Source organism: Gigantopelta aegis, chromosome 4 (assembly GCF_016097555.1).
Source record: "Gigantopelta aegis isolate Gae_Host chromosome 4, Gae_host_genome, whole genome shotgun sequence".
In the NCBI taxonomy this organism is placed as follows: domain Eukaryota; kingdom Metazoa; phylum Mollusca; class Gastropoda; order Neomphalida; family Peltospiridae; genus Gigantopelta; species Gigantopelta aegis.
Genome location: NC_054702.1, coordinates 35,864,346 through 35,886,306, shown reverse-complemented (window position 1 = coordinate 35,886,306; position 21,961 = coordinate 35,864,346). Strand labels below are relative to the sequence as shown.

Here is a 21,961-nt window from a genome sequence, read left to right as displayed (position 1 = left end):
TACATCGGAACCCCCTAGATAACAACCTTTACCTCCGTGAGTATCAATCTCTTTTTTGGGCTAGTTAGACTTTAAACGTTTTGGAAGCAGTTCAAAATTCTTATGTTTATTTTTTTATAAGTAGTCTTAACGCATTTTATTTTGGCGCCTGTTCAATTGCTCAAAATCACCCTAAAAACCTTTTGGCTGAGCAGTCTTAACTATTTTTGGTTAAATTTTAGAGTCCGGACATGTTTTGGATGCAGTTACTCTTTGTAGACTTAGGTAAAATACAGGCTTCACCGAGGAATCGAAATTCAGCCAATCAGAGCACGGCTCCCACTCGGTGTACTTCAAGTTTACGAAGTGTCTGCTATTTGGTCCGCGCTCGCGTCGACCTTACTAAATGGCTGACTTCCAAGCTAACTCGATGAAGCTGCACGCTGTCGCCTGTGCTCTCGACTTGCCACCCCACCTGGGGGGATTGATTGCAAGCTTTGGATCACTGCTGGAGTTTCGCGTCGCGTACACCGGGTCACGGGCAACCGTGACTTTGGTTTACGGCGACTCGGACTCGCAGAAGAGGAAGGGAAGAGGACGGAGGAAGAAGAAACGTGCGCCAGGAGCGGCTCAGGGGGGAACAAAACTGGCGGCTCAACCGCCAGCGGCGGTCCCTTCTGCGTCGCCGCCCCCGGCTCGGCCCAAGACGAAAGGACCAGCTCATCCGGACCCGCCGTCAACACCGAGGGATGCTCTCAACGCGCCGATGTGCGAGACCCCCGCAGACGGACCTCCATCTCCCTCTACGACACCGCCTACACGTAACTGGCCACTGTCACCAGTCTTGCCAGTTCGGAAGGCGGCGGTCCGGGCAGGAGCCGTTGCGAAGAGGAAGGCCGTCGCTCAGCCGAGCGACCAGCCTGACAAGGCAAGACCTCCACCTTCACAGGCACCGTCCCCCTCCGACTCGGAAGCCGTCTGGAAAGTTCAGATCGGGAAAATCAGGTCCGGCTTCCTGAAGTTCGTGCAGGGGGACACCTCGGATCCGGCATCACTGATGGGCGGACTAGTGGAACCAGAGCTGAAAAAACTGCCTGATGGAAGCGCTTACGAGCTACACACCATCAAGTCTACAGCCGGCAAGACGGGGTTGGTACTAACTCAGCGCCGAGAAGGAGTCTACCGACAAGCGGTCCTAGTTAGAGAGATGGATAGCCACACCATCCACAGGATCGTCAAGGCCCTTTTCGGCAACGACTACCGGAGTGTTATAACCATCCTCGCCGACCAGAGATGGAAGCACTTCATCCCCGCCTTTGCCGGTTCTCCGCTCATCATTTCGCCGTAGGCCAACCTCCACACCCTTAACGGCCTTAACGAGGCCACTCACGTGGACATATAGATTGGACTTTAAACATTTAGACCTTCGTTCAAAATTTTATGTCGAAATTACTTTTCTTTTAAATATTATTAAATAGTCCGATCCTCTCTTCTTTCTCTTATTTATTTTTGGACTGTCCTTCTAAAATGCTCCAAATTATATAAATATTCGGCCGAGCAGTCAATTCTTTTTATTTTTGGCTTGTAATTTTTTTTTATTGTTATTATTTTTTTTTTAATTATTCTATTAACCTTTTTACTAATTGCTATTTTCAAAATTCTGCCCATTTTCAACACTAACCCCCCCCCCCCCACACACACACACACACACACACACACACATCCCGAGTCAGGCCACCGATCTTATCGGAGGTCGGACTCGGGATGGGCGTGTTCGAAACCCTAGTGGTATATGGGCACGTTAAACTAGTTATCATCATCACTAAATGGCTTTATTCCAAATTCCGCCCACCTCAAACTTACCCCCCCCCCCCCCCCCCCCCCCTACTCCGGAGTTAGTCACTGGCGAAGTCAGAGGCTAAATCCGTGGTGGGCGTGCCTGAACCTTCGTGGATAGGGGCACGTAAAAAGAGTTGCCCGTTGCCCGTAAATTATTATTTACAGACGAAATGTTACCTGGACATTGGGGACTACGCAGTGTTGTTAGTTTTAAATCACTGGCAGGATTCTGCAAGTAAGGTTTTGATTGGTGGACATGAGCTCCAACTGGCTGTCTTTAGATCCACATGTAATAGTGGAGCTAATTTTAATTAGATTGTAAAAGAACATACCTGCAATTCAATCAACTAATGATCATTAGCGTAGCAGTATTTTATACATACTCCTCTCTCTCTCTCTCTCTCTCTCTCTCTCTCTCTCTCTCTCTCTCTCTCTCTCTCTCTCTCTGTCTCTCTCTCTCTCTCTCTCTCTCTCTCTCTCTCTCTCTCTCTCTCTCTCTCTCTCTCTCTCTCTCTCTCTCTCTCTCTCGTGTGTGTGACTGATACATCAAAGGACGCAATACATGTACTGTCCTGTTTTATCGGTTTAGTTTATAAATTTAGACAAATAAATAGACAAACAGAGACAGATAGTTTGAGTGTGCTCCAGCGTTATTCTATTATATAGAGGTCACTCGAACTAACAGTCTGAGACATAACAGAGAGGACAAATTGTCTTTCACAGGTCGTCGTTTATCAAAGATTGGTGTACCAAAGTCGTGTTTTTTTACTTCCCACGTAAACCATTGTTTGGCTACGACAAATGGTGATGCATTTTCTGTTGACGTCAAATTGCGCCGGAGAAAACATCACGGTGTACGAGATATCGTATATCGCTGTTTCAGTGCTTCCACTTTTCAACCAGCTTAGAATGCGTGTTTACTCCGTGGTAACTACACAGCAACATTTAATAATACAACACCATACATACTCTTATTGTTTTCTTTGCCGTTCAAACCTCCGTCTTCCTCAATCTGGTTGAATTTTCATACTGCCAATAAGATCATCATGGCCAGTGAGATCCGATTTCAGTTAGATTGTATTAATTTCTTCCCATTATATTTATCATTAATTCTTACACAACCGTTGGTGAGGACATCTTTTGTTGTTTTTTGAGGACACTTAATTACTGTTAACACATGTACGTGTGATAACAATTTAGAAACATATGACTGACTGCTCCTAGGTGATGACCATATCGCCAATGCCAAAGGCCTACCATCCAATGAAAAAAAACACACGATCGAAATCGATCACTGTGACGTACAAGATAACCCGAAGAGATCTATTTCCACAAGGCGTACTGATCAATACTTACAATTATTGCATATTCGCGTTAAAGGGACATTCCCGAGTTTGCTGCATTGTAAGATGTTTCCGACTAATAAAATATTTCTACGATTAAACTAACATATTAAATATATTTTCTTGTTTAGAATATCATTGTCTGTATAGTCAATGTGTTTCTAGTCGTCTTAATATTTGTAAGAAGCCCAAACTGGATTTTTTAGGAAATAAAATTAAATTTAACCTAGTACAAATATTAGAACGATCAGAAATACGTTTAATATACAGCCACTAATATTTTACGCAGAAAAATCTATTTGATATGTAATTACAATCGTTAAAAAGTCTCTGTTAGTCAATAACATCTTAAAAATTGCAGCAAACTCAGTAATGGTTCATCCAGAGCCTCAAATTATAAATTATAAACAAAAATACTGTTGCATTTGAGACATATCTCACACTTATAGAAAAAAACCCACTGAACAATCGAATGTGCCCATTATGTAAAACTTACGACATTGGATATGAGTTTCATTATATAGAGGCTATTTCATGGGGATTTTTAAATACGATTTTTATGTCAACGAGTGATGTGTGAAAACCATATTTTCACGAATTGCGAAGCAATGAGTGAAAATATGGTTTTCACACATCACGAGTTGACATAAAAATCGTATTCGAAAAAACACCATTAAATGGTCTATTTATTATAGACATATTTCCTAATTTTTGACAATATCTTTCGCTTTTTAGTAATATCTTTCGCTTATCCTATCGAAAACACATAACGTCATGATATATTTCATCCATGGAACTTTGCCAGAAAATGTATTTTACCATAGACGTTTAAAAAGAAATTTGATTAAAATTTATCTTTATTAACATTTATTTAACAATACTGCGGTGCAAACATACCTGACAAAGCGATCCTCTAAAAACTCCCACAAAAACAAAACGAGTCGAACGCCGTTAAATTCTTACACTTAAACTCGATGACACTACATTATGTCATCATTATTTAGCTTCGTATTCAATTTGTTTTATATATTTTATCGTAATTGCACTTCGTATCCCGTTTTTAGAAGTGCAGTTGTTTAAATTACTTTTTTTTTTTTTCAAATACGATCAGATGCATTGGTAATCATCAAATTTAAATATGAAGAAATGAGACAAAGGGAGATAATTTAATCGTGCACTTTTACAAAAAAGTAAATACGACTTCTATATTTTCACTGTAGCTAAACTACAGTGTAAATATGACTTTTCACCGGATATGACTTTTATGGTTTCCGTAGATCTATATATTTCATTGCTATGTATATAATAAATATTGATATGTGGGGTTTTTTAAGAATGAAAGAAATCGCTATTTACCCGCTTTCTGTCAATCAAAACCAAATACACATGTATATATAAATTTTATAAAGAGAATCTATATTTTGTAACTTAGTCATGGATGTTTTCAAACCCTCTGGCTGATTTTCTGTGTTTTTTTTGTATTTATGTATGTTATTGTACTTTCACCATCTTGTCACAATGTATTAATTGTTTTATGTAAACATTTTACAAGGGACACAAACATGATATAAAACGGATGCTCCTTTAATATCCTATAATTCTTGGGATTGATCCCCATATATCAAAGGCCGTGGTATGTGCTATCATGTCTGTGGGATGGAAAATATTAAAGATACTTTGCCACTAACGGAATAATGTAGCGGGATTTCTCTGAGACTATATATAAAAACATCAAAGCGAGCGCTTTACCACTGGGCTACGTCCCGCCCCTCTTATCTATATAGAAAGACTTCCACTCCTAGAACACTCAGCAGATGGGGATTATTGCCAGCGTTGCAGCGTACGCTTCTATCCAAAACACTATCAATACAAATATCCATCGATGAAACCATTGGGTTTGCCCCGTTTCAGCCAGTGCCTCGCGATAGTCGTCGTATGTGTTATCCTATCTTTTGCTATTACTAGAAAAATGTAGCGGTTTTCATCTGTATAATTATCAAATGTATGACATCCAATAGCCGATGATTAATTAATCAATATGTTGTAGTAGGGCCGTTAAACAAAGTCCTTATTTTAATATGTATAGCACAAAGAAAGGCAATCCAAAACACTATTGTATAACGTCCCCTACTCTGTAAAACTGTTACATAGCAAATATAGCTATTGAAAAAAGAGACAAATGTAAACTCATATGCTGTTTTTCCGTGTCCTAAAACATAAACGTGGTATGTTCTCTGTTCCGGAACATCTGTTGTGTTTTTCACTGTCACGATTCCCTAGACACGGGAAGCAAATTGTTTTCGCGGAGACAGAATCGATACGTCGTTAAAGTTTAATCCCATGTCCCAGTATCGCTTTCTTGCTCATCCGAAACTCCTGACAGCTGACTCCGCTTCAACGATGGGAAGAGTCCCGAACAATGACAGACGCCGAGTCGTCCTTGCTTAGCAACCATCTCGTATTCCTTCTCGTCGCATACATACTTTACGAACTTGTCAATAAGCGAATCTTTTATGAATGGTTACATATTGCGTTTGCCATATTGATCCCACCCATCTGTAAATATACTCTTTGATGTAAATTTAAGATACTGTTGTCAAGGTAGCTCACAGCTAGACCTAGACTGTCCAGTGATGTTGTTGGAGTCGATAATACTTCCATTAAGATTACAAATAGAAGGAATGTGTATACCATTTTAACAGTACTTCCCAATAATGTTAGTTGGTAGATCAAATGTCGCCTGCATGGTGTCAAGCCTATACAAAATGAGGAAAGGAACAATAATTCTTGATAACAACACATCGACACTTGATCAATAGCTGTTTTAAGAGTTACTTCTAAACATGACTTGATTATTGACAAAGTGTCATCAATGAAAATCTACAGCGATATGAAGTAATCGTTTTGATTACCGGTGATGGTTTAGTTTGAAGGAGATAGGATTCACGGGGAAGTTGGTCTTGGGTTTACAAGTGTTGGAGCTCTGGTGAAAACAAGGGAGTCAAGACAGCAAATCATATAAAATGGATACTTTCTAGACAACTCACACTTTTGACTTGAAACATCAACTGAAGGGGAAAGGGATCAGAAATAAAATTTAAAAAACGAAGGAAAAAGAAAACTATATTTTGTGATGGATATTACTGCTACACAAAATGATCGAATTTCAATGAGCTAAACTGTTTTGTTTTTGTCCCTCAGACAAACCATCAATATAACAACGGCGGGGGAAATAATACGTGGACAAAACTCACTTTCTGTGATGGATCTAGAGACAGTTCTCACGTAAACCGATTGTAAGGAGCTACATTATACATTTCTCTCCAAATTAAAATCTACTGTATTTATCAAGATGACAACGATGGAGAACACAACTCATGGACCTAATTCCGTAGAGACGTTTGTTACATCTCCTTCGCAAGCAGAGAAAAACTATAATCATTATGACCCAACCAGAGAACGTGTTCCACATAAAGTAGAAGGTGAAGACGATGCTTATAATAACTCGTCCACAGACTCTTCGGATGAGTATGACACGGATTTAGAAGTGGAAATTACTGGAAAACCGTCATCTAAAACAGGTATATATGCAATGTTTAACTATTTTTCAATTGCCAAAATATTTTGAGTAAGTGGTGCTTGCCAGATATGGAGATTTGTGTAACAGGGACTTAAAAATTAATGCGACTTGGGAATGAACTGACCAAAGAATATTGGTTTAAAAACAAATAGTTATTGCTTTTATTTATACCATTAGAACACATTGATTAATCATTGGCTATCGGGTGTCAAACAGTCTAAATATAATCAATGCTGGATACATGCAATATGTCACTGAAAGGGATATAGGTTGAAAGGTTATAAATTTAAATATTAACAAACTACACAATAAGTTTGTTCTCATATTAGACTTTTAAATTGTGTATAATTATGTTCTTACAAGCAATATGGAACATTTTAATTAACATTTACATAAGTTTACACTTGGAAAACATCACCCTCCCGCACCATCATCCCTTTGGTTGAATGTCTATCGGTCATTTATTCATCGATTCAAAATTATGTGCATTAAACTATCCATTAAAATACCGATATGACAACATGGTTTTTGTTAGCTTTATATATATATATATATATATATATGTTTTATTCATTCATTTTTAATGAGAAGTATGCTCTAATTTTATGCAAATTTTGCCATGTAATCTTTAACCGAAATTTGGACTATTCAGTGTTGGACCAAAGAGTTGCTGTATCTTCTTCCTCTTCTGTTTTTGCACAAGGATGCGTCCATACATTCTGCCGTTGTCGTAGTTAGATGCGATACTAACAATCGCCGTCATTGGTAGGATTGACAGAACACAGCATACGATTATTTCTTAATCTTGTAGTACTGGTTTTGGTCGTAGCATGATGCCTTCCTTCTAAATACCAAAACCGCTTTTGAACGACTGATATTTTTTGTTTACACATCTCAGAAGATGAGAACGATAACTTGTTACCGATACCATTTCCATGGTGCAAATGAAAATAAAAATAAAATAAAATACAAACACAACATATTTTATTCACTTTTGTGTATATATTTATAAATATAATAATAACATAATATTATAATTATATCTCTATATATATTTACATATATTGCTTGATTTTAAAAATTCAACCTATTTTAATAGCTAAATTCTAATACATAGATGTACAGCTGTGATCAGAAGTTCATATGATTATATGAAGTATAGAATGTCCACACTAAAGATAAGATAAACATACATATCTACTATAAAATCAATCCTATTCTAACTTTATGAATGTGAAAATCAATGTACATGTACAAAAATATATAGCATATACTCACAATAGTCATAAAATAAGCTTATGTTTTAAAACAGAAAAACAATACATGTCTTTTATTGAAAACATACATTTTACCTTTTACTTTGCATAATTAAAGAAATTATTATATGTATATGTAAATTGGACAGCTATTTTACATGTGCAAATTGTTATGCCCAATGATTAACATGCTATATGTGTTCTCACAATAAGCCACGCCACTTCTATACCTTATTATTATAAAACAACTCTTAACAAAGAAAGTATAAAAATAGCTGTAAATAGAACTGGTGCAATAGGTTGACAAAACCAAGCTTGTAGAGTAAGTATTTGAAAGTTGGGGAGGGCGAGCTATTTAGAAAGATGCCCCCTCCCTCAAAGTGTTATCACTGGATGACCCCAAGTGTGATTTTCCAACATCAAGGTCAAATATCTATGCCTTGGATGATACGTTTTTCTCTAAATTTAATGTATAATATAATTTAAAAAGTAAACCTTATGAGTGTTAAGTAAAAAGAGCGCATGCCCCCATCCCATGAGATTCCTATGGGCCTGATGACAGATAACTGCACTAAGTTATGCCAGCAGTTACCAAACCTACCAAGTACAACGTGAAGCAGGCCTTATAATAAAATATATATTGTGGGTAATGAACTCTAGATTTAGATCACTTCGATTCTTCATGTTGGTGTATTTTTGTATTTGTTACAGTTGAATAAATATGGTTGCATCACAGTATATGCTTAATAATATAACCCATTCCTGAAATGGGGTTTAAAACACTCTAACCTGAAGTTGGCCAACCATCTGACTGGTTCTCATCTTGTTACACCCATTTAACATTAAGCGCCAAATCCAGTCTAACGAGCGTTAGGTAACGCTACCTATCGCTCTCGCCACTTAAACGCATGACTTCACTATTTTTAACAATACATAATATCACGCGCCTTCTGACATTTGTTAATTACAATATAATAGTCAAACTAAATAATGAGAGGAAATCACTGCTGCCGTCACATGGAAATTTCCTTGCGATTAACAACAATAATCTTTTATATCGATTTTTTCACAGACTAATCATGTTTGACGGCCAATAAACCAATGCGTCCCATGAAGGGGTGGGGGTGGGGGGGGGGGGCGTTCCTACGACCCATCACACCTCTGGCAAGCATACATCCACTGCAAAACTGCGCTTTATGATCAACAGTTGCATTAATAATGATTTGCATTAAATGCACACTGAAGGAAAATGTTTCAACAACATATTTGTTTTATACATATTTTGTATGACCATCCTCAGTTCATGACTTTTTAAAACTATATTATATTACTCACGTGGTAACAACATCGAATTTAAAGTGAAGATGTTGCGATACCAAAAAAGGTATATCACGGTAAAACAGTTTATTGAATGTTTACGTGTACAATTTTACCCTCGCTTTTTATTTTAAAACTAGTTTATATTATAATTTTTCTGATATTTGCAGTACAAATTACAAAACAACAACCTATAGACCATCCCATTATTCTATAAAACTGTTTGTTGTAAATAATTTCAGTTTGATTTGATGTAAGAATAAAAGTAAAAGTGTTTTGGAAATAACGAAAAAAAAAAAAAAAAAAAAAAAAAAAAAGTGTGTGCAATTTACAAATCAATCGGCTCAGAAATAAATAACTTGTAGTAAATTCCATAGTATGAAAAAATGCGTTCCATGTGGGACGGACTATAGGTGCAGTGTTGACGTACAGATAGCTGGAAATCGTATAATAGTAATGATCGAAATACTGCTTCCCCGACCGATTTTCCCCGGTCAACATCACCACGCATCGGGAGATCGTTTTACCTGCCGTCCCGTCGGACAGGCAAGTACGAGTAGTTTGTGTGTATACCTTATGATCACTTTACGAGGCCATATAGGCTACTAATACCGAATAGCACCAATGAGTCTTTTATAAGCACTTTCCAAAAGACAGGACAGTATATACCAAAGCAGGTTTGTTATACCAGTGGTGAGGCACTGTTGGGACGGGTCCACCAAGGGCGATCGATCCTAGAGCCAACCACACCTAAAGCGATTGCTCTAACACTGGGCTACATCCCGACAATGACGAAGACCTATAAGCTGCGACTGTAATTGCCATTGCATGTATTATTGTACTGCTTGAATCTGTTCCACCAAATGGATGATGGATACACTCTGTATCATGCTAAGCGGTTCAGCATTCGTATTTTTCATCTGAAAAAACAAAGGGAATAAAATTGTGATAAATTTGAAATAGGTTAATTTAAAGTAAAGTTCCTTTTGGCATCCAAGAAAGTAAAGTAAAATATTAGTTGTTCAAACAATATATGAGGTATAATAAAACGATACGTTACGGGTTAATACGTGTTAAAGTGAAAACAATGATTAAACAAAGGCTAAAGTTATCATTATTATTATTATTATTATTATATTTATTATCATTATTATTATTATTATATAGAGTTAACACAAATAAAATCGTTAAACATATTGTAAAGTATTATCAGACATATAATATAAATTATTAAATATACGCGGCGCTACCGATTTAGTAATACAAACACCAAAATTACCAGAAACACGTTGGATTTACCAAAATTAATAGTGTAAGCAAGAAGATGTAATAATATGTAATAGAACGGTAAACTAGGAGTAATTGCGGGAAATATTTTACATTGCCTAAAACCAAAGCCCTCTGCACATTTATTTCTGAAACTCATTGATAACATTTAATACTACATTAGATTTTCTCACTGTTAATCTGAACGACAAAACCGTAGGGGGTGGGGTGGGGGCCCACACTATGGTATGTATGTATGTATGTATGTAGCTATGCACTTATGGTAATCTTAGTGCTAAAATCGCTTCGTAAAACAAGGCCCATGATCGTATCTCCGCACAATGCAGAGTCGAATGGGTATTTGGCACAATTATGGATGTTTGCCTGAATCTCTACCCAGTGCCTCGTCTATAGGAGGACAGCCACTCCCGAGGAGATCCTTTACTGGAGATTTCATCCCTCTTGCATCGCCACAAAGAGGACTGCCACTCCCAGACTATTTTTACTAAATCAAAACTAGAACCGAACAGAGCCCATTAGAAATACATGTAGCTGTTGTGACATGCACTTATACATCACTGCCATAACAGTGATGAGATCAGGTGTTCGCGAAAGGTGAATTAAGTGAATACAAACCCACGCATCTGTTGCACGACTTGGAGCAATATACTATCATGAAGTCTCGCCGTTTGGAACATTCCCCAGCCTCGGCCCATGCTTCACACGTGTAGTCGTTCACTGTATTCCTACACGGGGCTAAACAGAGAATACTACATGAGCGGCCGTTAAGATACCATTTAAAAACGTATCAAACGAGCGAAAGCGAGGTGTAAGATAAATGGTATCTGACTGACACGAATGTAGTATTCTATTTCGTACATATCTTCAGAAAACAGTTTTAAAATAAATGTAAACGCCTTTTCCAACTCAAACCTATTTGTGGTCCTAGTGCTTATTGTTAACTTGTGTGTCACAGACAAGCCAATGTCAGGTTAATTTGTACGTTACAGAGTGATCGATTCGACCGTGCATTTTATTTTCATTGGATGGTATGGCATTGGTGACCTGGTCATCACCTAAGAGCAGCCAGTTGTATGTCTTTAAAATGTTATCGCATGCATGTTACCAAAAATAACGAATGATGTTTTCACCAACGGGTGTGTAAGAAAAAATATATGCAGTCGATCACCGTTGTGTCAATATCGTGGGGACCACATAGAAATATCGAGTTAACCAGATATCGACTCAAACGTTAAGTAAAAAAAAAAAGCATAAACACAAAAAGTCATGTATTTATATAAGAAAGATATATAAATGTATTTTTATTGAAACATATATTTTATAATTAATTTAACCCGATGAAAACTGTTATGCCATGAATATTAAGTTAAACAATCAATCAACCAATCAGCCAATCAATCGTACCGCTGTCCACGTTCTGAACAAAGTGAGTCATCTTTTAAAATGTCTACAAAAATTGTAGAATTAAAATCACTGCGAATGTTAGAACAAACAAATATGAATTTATAACAAAGTTTGAATGACAACATATAGTTACACCAAATGTTTTGTGGAAAAACTAATTTTGCAATAGATCCAAGGCCGAAGTTTGCAAATATATTTGTGAACAGTCTATACATTTGCAAAAGATTAAAGGCAGTATTTTGCACATACATGTATTATACCAATTTCAGTTACAAATCAGGGGACGGTATTTTGTGCAGGAAACGTCAAGCATAAACATGTATATTAATTAAGGATGTAGTTCTGGTGGTGTTGATATTATTTAAAGGTATTAGTTCTTTAAAAAGTGACATAAAGGATTTATAAAGCTAAAATATATCTCATTTAGAATTATTCTGACATAAGTAATGGTTGTTTTAAAACAGATGTCACATACTTAAGCACATATCGCAGGCCAGGGAGCAACATGACGTCATGAACTGTTCGTGCTTCTTTAGACACTCGCCATAGGACGCCCACTCTTTACACTCCTTGTACTGGTTCTGACAGGCACCTGCAATCGTGTTATGTGCAATATACATATTATAATCTTGTCTTTCGTTTGTTTTTGTTTTAATTTGTTTTGTATTATGTCTGTCTGTCTGTCTTTCTCTCTCTTTCCGTCACCCCCTCCCCCTCCCTATCTGTCCCTTATTAACGTACTCCATCTATTCGCTCATCCTCCCTCTGTCTGCCTCTCTCTGCCCCCCCCCCCCCCGTCTCTCTCTCTATCTCTCTCTCTGTCTGTCTCTTTCTCTGAACACATTTGGTATATTTTTACATCCTCTCTCTCTCTGTCTCTGTCTGTCCCTCTCCGTTTCTGTCTCTGCCTATCTCTGTCTGTCTGTCTGTCTCTCTCTGTCTCTCTCTCTCTCTCTCTCTCTCTCTCTCTCTCTCTCTCTCTCTCTCTCTCTCCTCTCTCTCTCTGGTGTGGTATGTTGTGGTGTCTTTGCTCTCACACTTTCTCTGAACACATTTGGTATATTTTTCTTCTCTCCCCCTTCCTGTTTTTAAGGGTCTGTCCCCACCTCCTCTCTCTCTCTGTCCCTGTCTGTCCCCCCCCCCCCCTCTCTCTCTCTCTCTCTCTCTCTCTCTCTCTCTCTCTCTCTCTCTCTCTCTCTTTCTCTCTCTCATAACACATTTGAACAGATAGGTGAATGAATGTGTTTGCAAAATAAAACATTAAATAAACTTACGTGAACCTTTAACTGGTTTTAAAGATGGTAACGGTGCTGAAAACAAAGGAACTGTGGTGTAGTTTTAATTATACAATACTGTGTGATGAAAATTCAAGAAAATGTGGTAAACTGCGATAAAGTTATAAAGTTTGTTTTGTTTATCGACACCACGAGAACAGATTGATTTATTAATCATCTGCTATTGGATGCCAACCATTTGGTCATTTTGACTATTAGTCTCAAGAGGAAACCCGCTACATTTTTCCATTAGTAGCAAGGGATCTTTCCAATAACAGGGCAACAAATATCACGGCCATTGATATGCCAGTCGTGGGGCACTTGTTGGGAAGTAAAATCCCCCAAGGGGACATGGTTCGATCCAACGACTCGAGCTTCTCACGCGAGCGCCGTACCAACTGAGCAATATGGCATTAGTAAAGTTTTAATGAATACATTAGTAATTGCTAGTATAATAGTACAACATATTACTGGTTGACAACACTATAAATCACAGAACTTATGAGTTTATCAGATCAGACTTTAACGTATATTGATTAAAATGTTAAAATCAACAATAATAACCTCTATATCGACTTTGGACAATAACAGTAATTATATTACCTACACATTACATTGCCAAATCAAACCAACACAGGCTATTATACCTGGTACATTTTAAAGGTGCATTATTATAGTTGAGAGTGCTATATTTCGCTATTTTTGTTTACACATATTTACACAATGTACTTAATCCCACAAATCATCTCTGTTCAATAATAATTTAAATATCAGAACAGCAATGAGCCGCCACACTGGGTAAACAGTGACATCCCCAGATAACCACTAAACAACGGCAGCTTGATCTTTGCCGTCTAAACGTGCAAAACGTTGGAGCGATAATGCATTTTACATCTGTCGGTTACCCACTATAGATTTTCCAATACAAATATTTCTCCTACTGGATGAAAATTGTTTGGTTCTAATTTTGAAGACTTTTTTAGACAGATATTATCTTTAAATTTCAATAATAATTTTTTTAAAAGCTATTGGAGAAAACTGCCATTACGAATCTTTGATAGAGCACCTTTTAAAGCACGTGCAAACAAATGTGTATGACTAGTAGATTACCAACCATCACAGCGACCACAGCTGTCAGCGCAGTTCCAGTACATGTAAGGGCGGGCCGTAACACACCTACCCTTACTTTTGAGCTTCTCGCACCTAGCGTCACTGATTATGTTCCTGCAGTACTCTGAAGAAAATTAATAAAACACAATCCACAGAAACATTGTCAGTATACAGTTTAGCTTTTCTTTTCTCCTTAGACATTTTAATGGACACTGGATTTTATATAATAAATTATATGTTCAATTTATGAACACAAGTTTGATAATTTTTCTTAACATTAAGCTATATTAAAGTTATATTTTCACTGTTGCATTAATGTTATTCACAAACTTTGAAATGCCTATAAAAGTATATAATACTAGTTATTTAACCCATCAGTCTATCCACCCATGCATCCACCCATCAAACCATCCATCGATCCATCCATTTTTAACACTACTCGCATGAAACATTCAGATACCTAAAATCCTACTGTTATAACATTCGCTTCTAAATATCGACTATTACAGCGGTAGTAATTGATATAGATCTAAATTACTAGCTAGTGATCAATATGAATTTAAATACATATAATACTGTTACATTACTGAGTGTTATATTAGGATATCCAGATTCCTTCTGTTACATCATTAGTTAGATATTGTTACAATGATTCTAAGTGGCAATCTTCACAAAAATAATTCGGAAATGTTAAATTTGTGAATATTTATTAAATTATAAAAAAATAAATAACATTTTAACATTGAAAGTTTGAGAGTCTATCTTGTCCTAGTGTTTTGACTGGATAGTTTTGAAAATCTGTTTCTCTGGAGTCTCCATCAACCAATACAGAAATATTTCCGAAATTAATTTTGTTTGTTATATTTTTAAAATTTAAATAGAAATTGAAAATTAAAACATTATGACTATTTCCTTCTAGAATTTTAACTGGATTATTTTTAATCTCAGTACAATTATTCTCAGGGATAGTTTCCACAAACTAATAGACATATATTACAGAAATTTTGAATGTTTGAAGTTTCATTACATTTTTTACATTTAAATAGAAAGATTTTAATTTTTTTATCTCCAACAGTTTTTATTGGATTTTTCTGACAAGTGTTACGATGATCCCTGGGGAAATCTTCACAAACTAACACAGAAATGTTTTGGAAAGTGTGACTTTTTTAATTTGTATTAAATTAAAAAATAAATAAATAGAAAATTAACATTGATAATTTGAAAGTCTTTATTCTCCTAGAATTTTACTAGATAGTTCTTTAACTTAGTTCTTAGGAGCAATCTTCACAAACTTATAAAGTCATATTTTGAAAAGTTTGAATTTGTGAATTTTTATTAAATATAAAAAAATTAAATAGAAATTTAACACTGAAAATTTGAAAGATTTTTTATTAAATTTGAATTTTTTTTTTTTAACTTTAAAAAATCTACCTTCTCCCAGAATTCTGAGAAGATAGTTCTGAAATTTAGAACTACAATTTTTTGTGAAGTCTCCACAAATTAATAGTGAGATATTTTGGAAGTTTAAAATTTGATTTTTTTTATTAAAGTTTCAAAATTAAATTAGAAGTTAACATTGAACATTTGAAAGTCTCTATGAATTATCATCTTTTAGTTGCAAACATTTAAAGGATTGTCACAAAACACAAAAACAAATCATCCGCAAACGTATGCGAGAACACAGTTTGCGGATGATTTTTTTGTTCATACCCCGATGAACGTAAAAGAAATGACAGACAATAGGGCCTACTTATAATTAAATTTGAATCATACAGGTTAATAATTAAATTTGAATCATACAGGTTAACAATAACACTAAAACGTCATACTTATTTTGAATTATTTTTTATCCATAAAGAGTAACGCCCAAGAAGACAACTTCCCATATAAAATGACGTCATCAGATTCCCTGACAACGTAATATTTACGTTCATCGAAAAATGAACAAACTCCCGTTGCTATGTCTGGACCAATGGGATGACGTTACGTGGGCGTACATAGGATTTTGAAAAGGGGGGTTCCAATACATAGGATTTTGAAAAGGGGGGTTCCAAAATAGACTGCAGAGATATTGGGCATATATTTCTATGTTGAGTAAATATAATAATGTCAGATATATTAAATTATAAAAAAAAGCGATTTCGGGGGGGGGGGGGTCGGTCGAACCCATCGAACCCCCCCCCCCCCCCCCCCCCCCCATATACGCCCATGCGTTACGTTGTAATGAATGTAACAGAAATTTACTTATTTAAGGATTGTCTGTTGTTTCTTTTACGTTCATCGTGGTATGAACAAAAAAGCCCATCCGCAAACTGTGTGAATCGGCGAAGCCCTTCTCACATAAGTTTGCGGATGATTTTTTTGTTCATACCCAGATGAACGTAAAAGAAATAACAGACAATACTTATAATTAAATTTGAATGATATATGCTAATAATAACACTAAAACATCATACTTTATTTTGAATTATTTTTTATCCATAAACAATAAGGCTCATTAAGACAACTTGCCCATATAAAATGACGTCATCACATATGACGTTCCCTGACGACGTAATTTTTACGTTCATCGAAAAATGAACAAACTCCATTTGCTACGTCTGGACCAATCGGATGACGTTACGTTGTAATGAATGTAACAGAAATTTAATTATTTAAAATTAAATAGGTAGATATGCGTTTTGTTTATATTTATCATGCCTGCTCTTTTTACCTAGTAACAGACATCATAGTAATAACACAGTTTTTAGATTTTATTCAAGGGGTTTTCAAGAATCATATGAAATAAACAAAATAAAGAATGGATATACTTTTGCTTTAAAGCCGCACGCCCTAGTTCCATCCAGCGAAAATAAATTATAATTTGGTTAATCTACAAACCTGTAACACACTTAGATCACGTTTTTATCAAATGGAGTGAAAAAGCAGGTTTTATATCGATAAATACCATGGGAATCCCCATGTCCCAATTGCTTGAAATAATTTTGAAAGTTAGTATTCTGATGTCACCGGTAAATGTCGCTCGAAGCACAACAATGCCTACGTCACGACAAATTTCACAGAGTGCGCACAGACTTCGGGTGCGTTCCTTTCACCTTTCCTGGACATGTTCCAACTGTTCTGTCCTGTTGTATCCCCTCTCCAGATATCGTAAGACTTAGCAAAAGTATTGGTTTTAAGGGTTTGTAACGTTTTGTATTGAGACACTTACTTGTCTGAACTTTATTGTTACTGAAAATGTTCACGAACTGTGAAGAAAAATCTCACAAATGAACAACAAGCAAACGACAACAAATCGGATGTTGATTGCGCGAACCGTGCACGAGAAAACAAACCGAACCAAAATTATAACGGTCACGTGGTATACCAACGTCTGTGACGTTTACACAGGAAGATTCCCTCTAAAAATAGATTGGACCTCGCTTGCTTAACGGTTTTTTCTCGAGTGCGCGCGGCTTTTTAAGAAATACAAAAAATGCATTTCGTGGTTTTACAAACATCAGGATTACCAGAATTACCAAAAAGCACTTCAGGTGAATGGAAATGTGTATTCTAAATAATATAATGTAAGTAAAGTGCAATTTTATTTGTGAGAAAATGGGTTTAATAGCGAAAAACAACGCCGTAATGGTTAACAACTAGCCGTAACTAGGGCGTGTCCCTTTAATGAAAACTGTCTTTTAGTCTTTGACAACTATGACTTACTTTTCTTTAGCGTTCTTCTGCTAGACACATAGTCCACAATTTTATCTGAAGCAAAAGAAGGAAATAAAACTATGTTTATTAATATTGATATGCTTACAAATATTGCATACTTGTTTAAACAGAGGAGAAACCCGCTGTTCCAATGAATTAGTAACAAGCTGGATATTTTGATATCAGCACTGCTCCACCGTAAAGCGCTTGCCTGATGCGCGATCGATCTAGGATCGATCCCCGTCAGTGGGCCCATTCGGCTATTTCTTGTTCCAGCAAGTGTAATAAAGTCCGCTTTATTATACATTATCCCGTCTGTGGAACGGTACATATAAAATATTTGTTGCTGCCAAAAGAATATTAACAGCGTGTTTCTCCTTTCATTAAAACAGTAGTTATTCATATGTCCGACGAGAAGGTAATTAAAAGACCTCAAGGGAAATAATAGAATCGGGGCATATAGTAAAAATGTAGTGGCTGTATAATAATAATAATAATAATAATAATAATAATAATAATAATAACAATAATAATAATATATTATAATCACACCTTTCACCAAATCCCTTTCAGAAAAACAGTATACCAATACGACTCACACAAACACACACACACGCACGCACGCACGCACGCACGCACGCACGCACGCGCACTCTCTCTCTCTCTCTCTCTCTCTCTCTCTCTCGCTCGCTCGCTCTCTCTCTGTCTCTCTCGCTCTCGCTCTCTCTCTCTCTCTCTCTCTCTCTCTCTCTCTCTCTCTCTCTCTCTCTCTCTCTCTCTCTCTCTCTCTCTCTCTCTCTCTCTCTCTCTCTCTCTCTCTCTCTCTCTCTCTCTCTCTCTCTCTTTTTCTCTCTCTTCTCTGATATATGTTCTATCCTACCTTCAATATCGATTATGGTTATCACTTTTATTGGAGGAACTGTCGTTGTCGTTCGTTTCGTAGTTGTTGGTGCTAAAATCGTTTAAAAAAGAAACAAAAACAAAACACTGACTGCTGCTAAAGGTATTTAAAAATACTAGATCCCCCTTACAATATTGTATGTTATTCAAACGCTGGTCCAGGGATAATCGAGGGGGTATGAGGACCCCCCCCCCCCCCACACACACACACACTCATGCTCAGGACCAAAAAAAAGACACTTCAGACATTAGACAATAAAAAAAACTTACTGGATATACACAAGAAATTGAAGTTTCAGTCAGAATTGTCGTATGTAATTTTTAAACGATGTAATATAACCGTAAATAAAAATAAGTTGAATGTACCATTAAACAAACATTCCTTCCTTCGTTGCATTTTTCATGTCTTTAATTCACAATCATGCAGAATCATTTTAGGATTTACTACTTTTTTCTTTGCATTTAGTAGATGAACCATGTGCCAAAAACATTGATGTCTACAAGAATCTACCACTATTTCATGTCTGACATTTAATGAAAATTATTAGTTTGTGGTCAAACTGATAACCACACAATAATATGCGTGTGTGTGTGTGTGTGTGTGTGTGTGTGTGTGTGTGTGTGTGTGTATCATGGGTGAAATGTACGCAGAATACCATGTAAGTCGCAGGCACATGCTACTGTACACTATGTAATTAGTTTTGTTTTAAATAGTATCAGTGTTTCTGCCAGAAAGAAATATTTCGGTATGTCGCTATGAAATTTAATATTTACAATGTGTGTGTTAAATGAATGTATGTGGGAACTCCCAAAAAAGAAAATGGGTTAAGTTTATAGCTAAGGTTAAGAAAATCATACAGCCATGATACGAGTCGTTAATTTTGTCAAACGGCCAACTTAAAAATATAAAATCTGCAAACAAATTTGGGTATGGCGCCATACCCATTTTACCCTCTGACAGAAACCCTGAATATGTTCTATGGATCTCTGATCTGAAATAAAAATGTATATATGTATATGTTTCATATACTTTTCTTAATTTTGTAACTTACCTTTAGTGGTTTTTATTGTCGTTGTTGTAGTTGGCTTTGGAGTCGTTGTTGTAGTTGTAGTCCGTCTTGTTGTTGTAGTTGGTTTTGGCGTAGTTGTTGTAGTTGTAGTAGTCCTTTTTGTCGTTGTAGTTGTAGTTGGTTTTGGTGTAGTTGTAGTTGTAGTAGTCCGTTTTGTCGTTGTAGTTGTGGTTGGTTTTGGTGTAGTTGTTGTTGTTGTAGTAGTAGTCCGTTTTGTCGTTGTAGTTGTGGTTGGTTTTGGTGTAGTTGTTGTTGTTGTAGTCCGTTTTGTCGTTGTAGTTGTGGTTGGCTTTGGTGTAGTTGTTGTTGTTGTAGTAGTAGTTCGTTTTGTCGTTGTAGTTGGTTTTGGCGTTGTAGTTGTAGTAGTTTTTTTCGTTGTTGTAGTTGGCTTTGGTGTAGTCGTAGTTGTAGTTCGTTTTGTAGTTGTGGTTGGTTTCGGTGTTGTTGTAGTTGTAGTGGTGGTGGTGGTTGTAGCTGTGGTTGGTTTTCGTGTTGTTGTTGTTGTAGTTGTAGTTGGCTTTGGAGTAGTTGTAGTTGTAGTTGTAGTGGTAGGTGAAGGCCCTGCATAATGTAAAAAAAAAAGAGTTTAAAACGTGATTGTACAGTATTACTATTATGCTGTACAAATTTAGTACAAAATAAACACTTTATTACTTCACAGAACAATTATTTGTAAATAGTGTAATATGACATTGATTGGTGAAAGTCCAAAGAATGTTTTGACAAGGTTGTCACAGCTCCCATGGGTTACCGCCATGTGCATTGTGTATAGGAGGACTGCCACTCTCAAAGTCTACATATTCTTGATACTTCGTTTATAGGACTGCCACTCTCAAAGTCTACATATTCTTGATACTTCGTTATAGGACTGCCATTCTCAAAGTCTACATATTCTTGATACTTCGTTATAGGACTGCCACTCTCAAAGTCTACATATTCTTGATACTTCGTTTATAGGAGGACTGCCACTCTCAAAGTCTACACATTTTGATACTTCACCCAAAGGAGGATTGCCACTCCCAAAACAGGTTTGACAAATCACCATCTGGACGTGACAGAACTCATTGTCGTAGCCAGCATTTTATAATAGGGGGCCAACCACATTGGTGGGGGGGGGGGGGGGGTAGTCCACATGTTAGTCATATTATAAGGGGGAAAGAAATGTGATTGAAGGGGTGAGACATTGCCCCTACCCCCCCCCCCCCCCCCCCCCCCCGGCTACGCCAGTGGCTCAATGAACATTTAGACAGTTGTGATGGCATACACTCATAAAACATTGTTAAAGGGACATTCCTGAGTTTGCTGCACTTGTTAAGATGTTATTGACTAACAAAGACTTTTTAACGATTGTAATTACATATCAAATATATTTTTCTGCATAAAATATTAGTGGCTGTATATTAAACGTGTTTCTGATCGTTCTAATATTTGTACTAGGTTAAATTTCACTTTATTTCCAAAACTTAATTTTTTTCGTACGTACGAAATTATTTGAAGACAAATCCAGTTTGGGCTTCTTACAAATATTAAGACGACCAGAAACACATTGAATATACAGACCTGATATTCTAAACCAGAAAATATATTTAATATGTAAGTTTAATCGTAGAAATATTTTATTAGTCGGAAACATCTTACAATGCAGCAAACTCAGGAATGTCCCTTTAAACCAGTGATGATATTAGTTAAAGTTTGTTTTGTTTAACGACACCACTGGAGCATATTGATTAATTAATCATCTGCTATTGGATGTCAAATATTTGGTAATTATGACTCGTAGTCATCAGAGGAAACCTCCTACATGTTTCCTAATGCAGCAAGGGATCTTTTATATGCATTTTCCCACATATAAGGAAGTACATATTACGGCCTTTGTCCAGTTGTGGTGCACTGGTTGGAACGGGGG

At 36.5% G+C, this 21,961-nt stretch overlaps 1 protein-coding gene across 1 annotated transcript in view; it reads left to right on the top strand.

Annotated features, from left to right (window-relative positions):
* The first annotated feature begins 5,646 nt into the window (after positions 1-5,646).
* Positions 5,647-21,961, top strand: part of LOC121370477 (leucine-rich repeat-containing protein 74B-like) — a 71,766-nt gene continuing 55,451 nt past the window's right edge. The window contains exon 1 of the mRNA XM_041495733.1: positions 5,647-6,742. Within this exon, the coding sequence (XP_041351667.1) occupies positions 6,514-6,742 (229 nt within the window). The 5' untranslated portion in view covers positions 5,647-6,513. The remainder of the gene's footprint in view (positions 6,743-21,961) is intronic.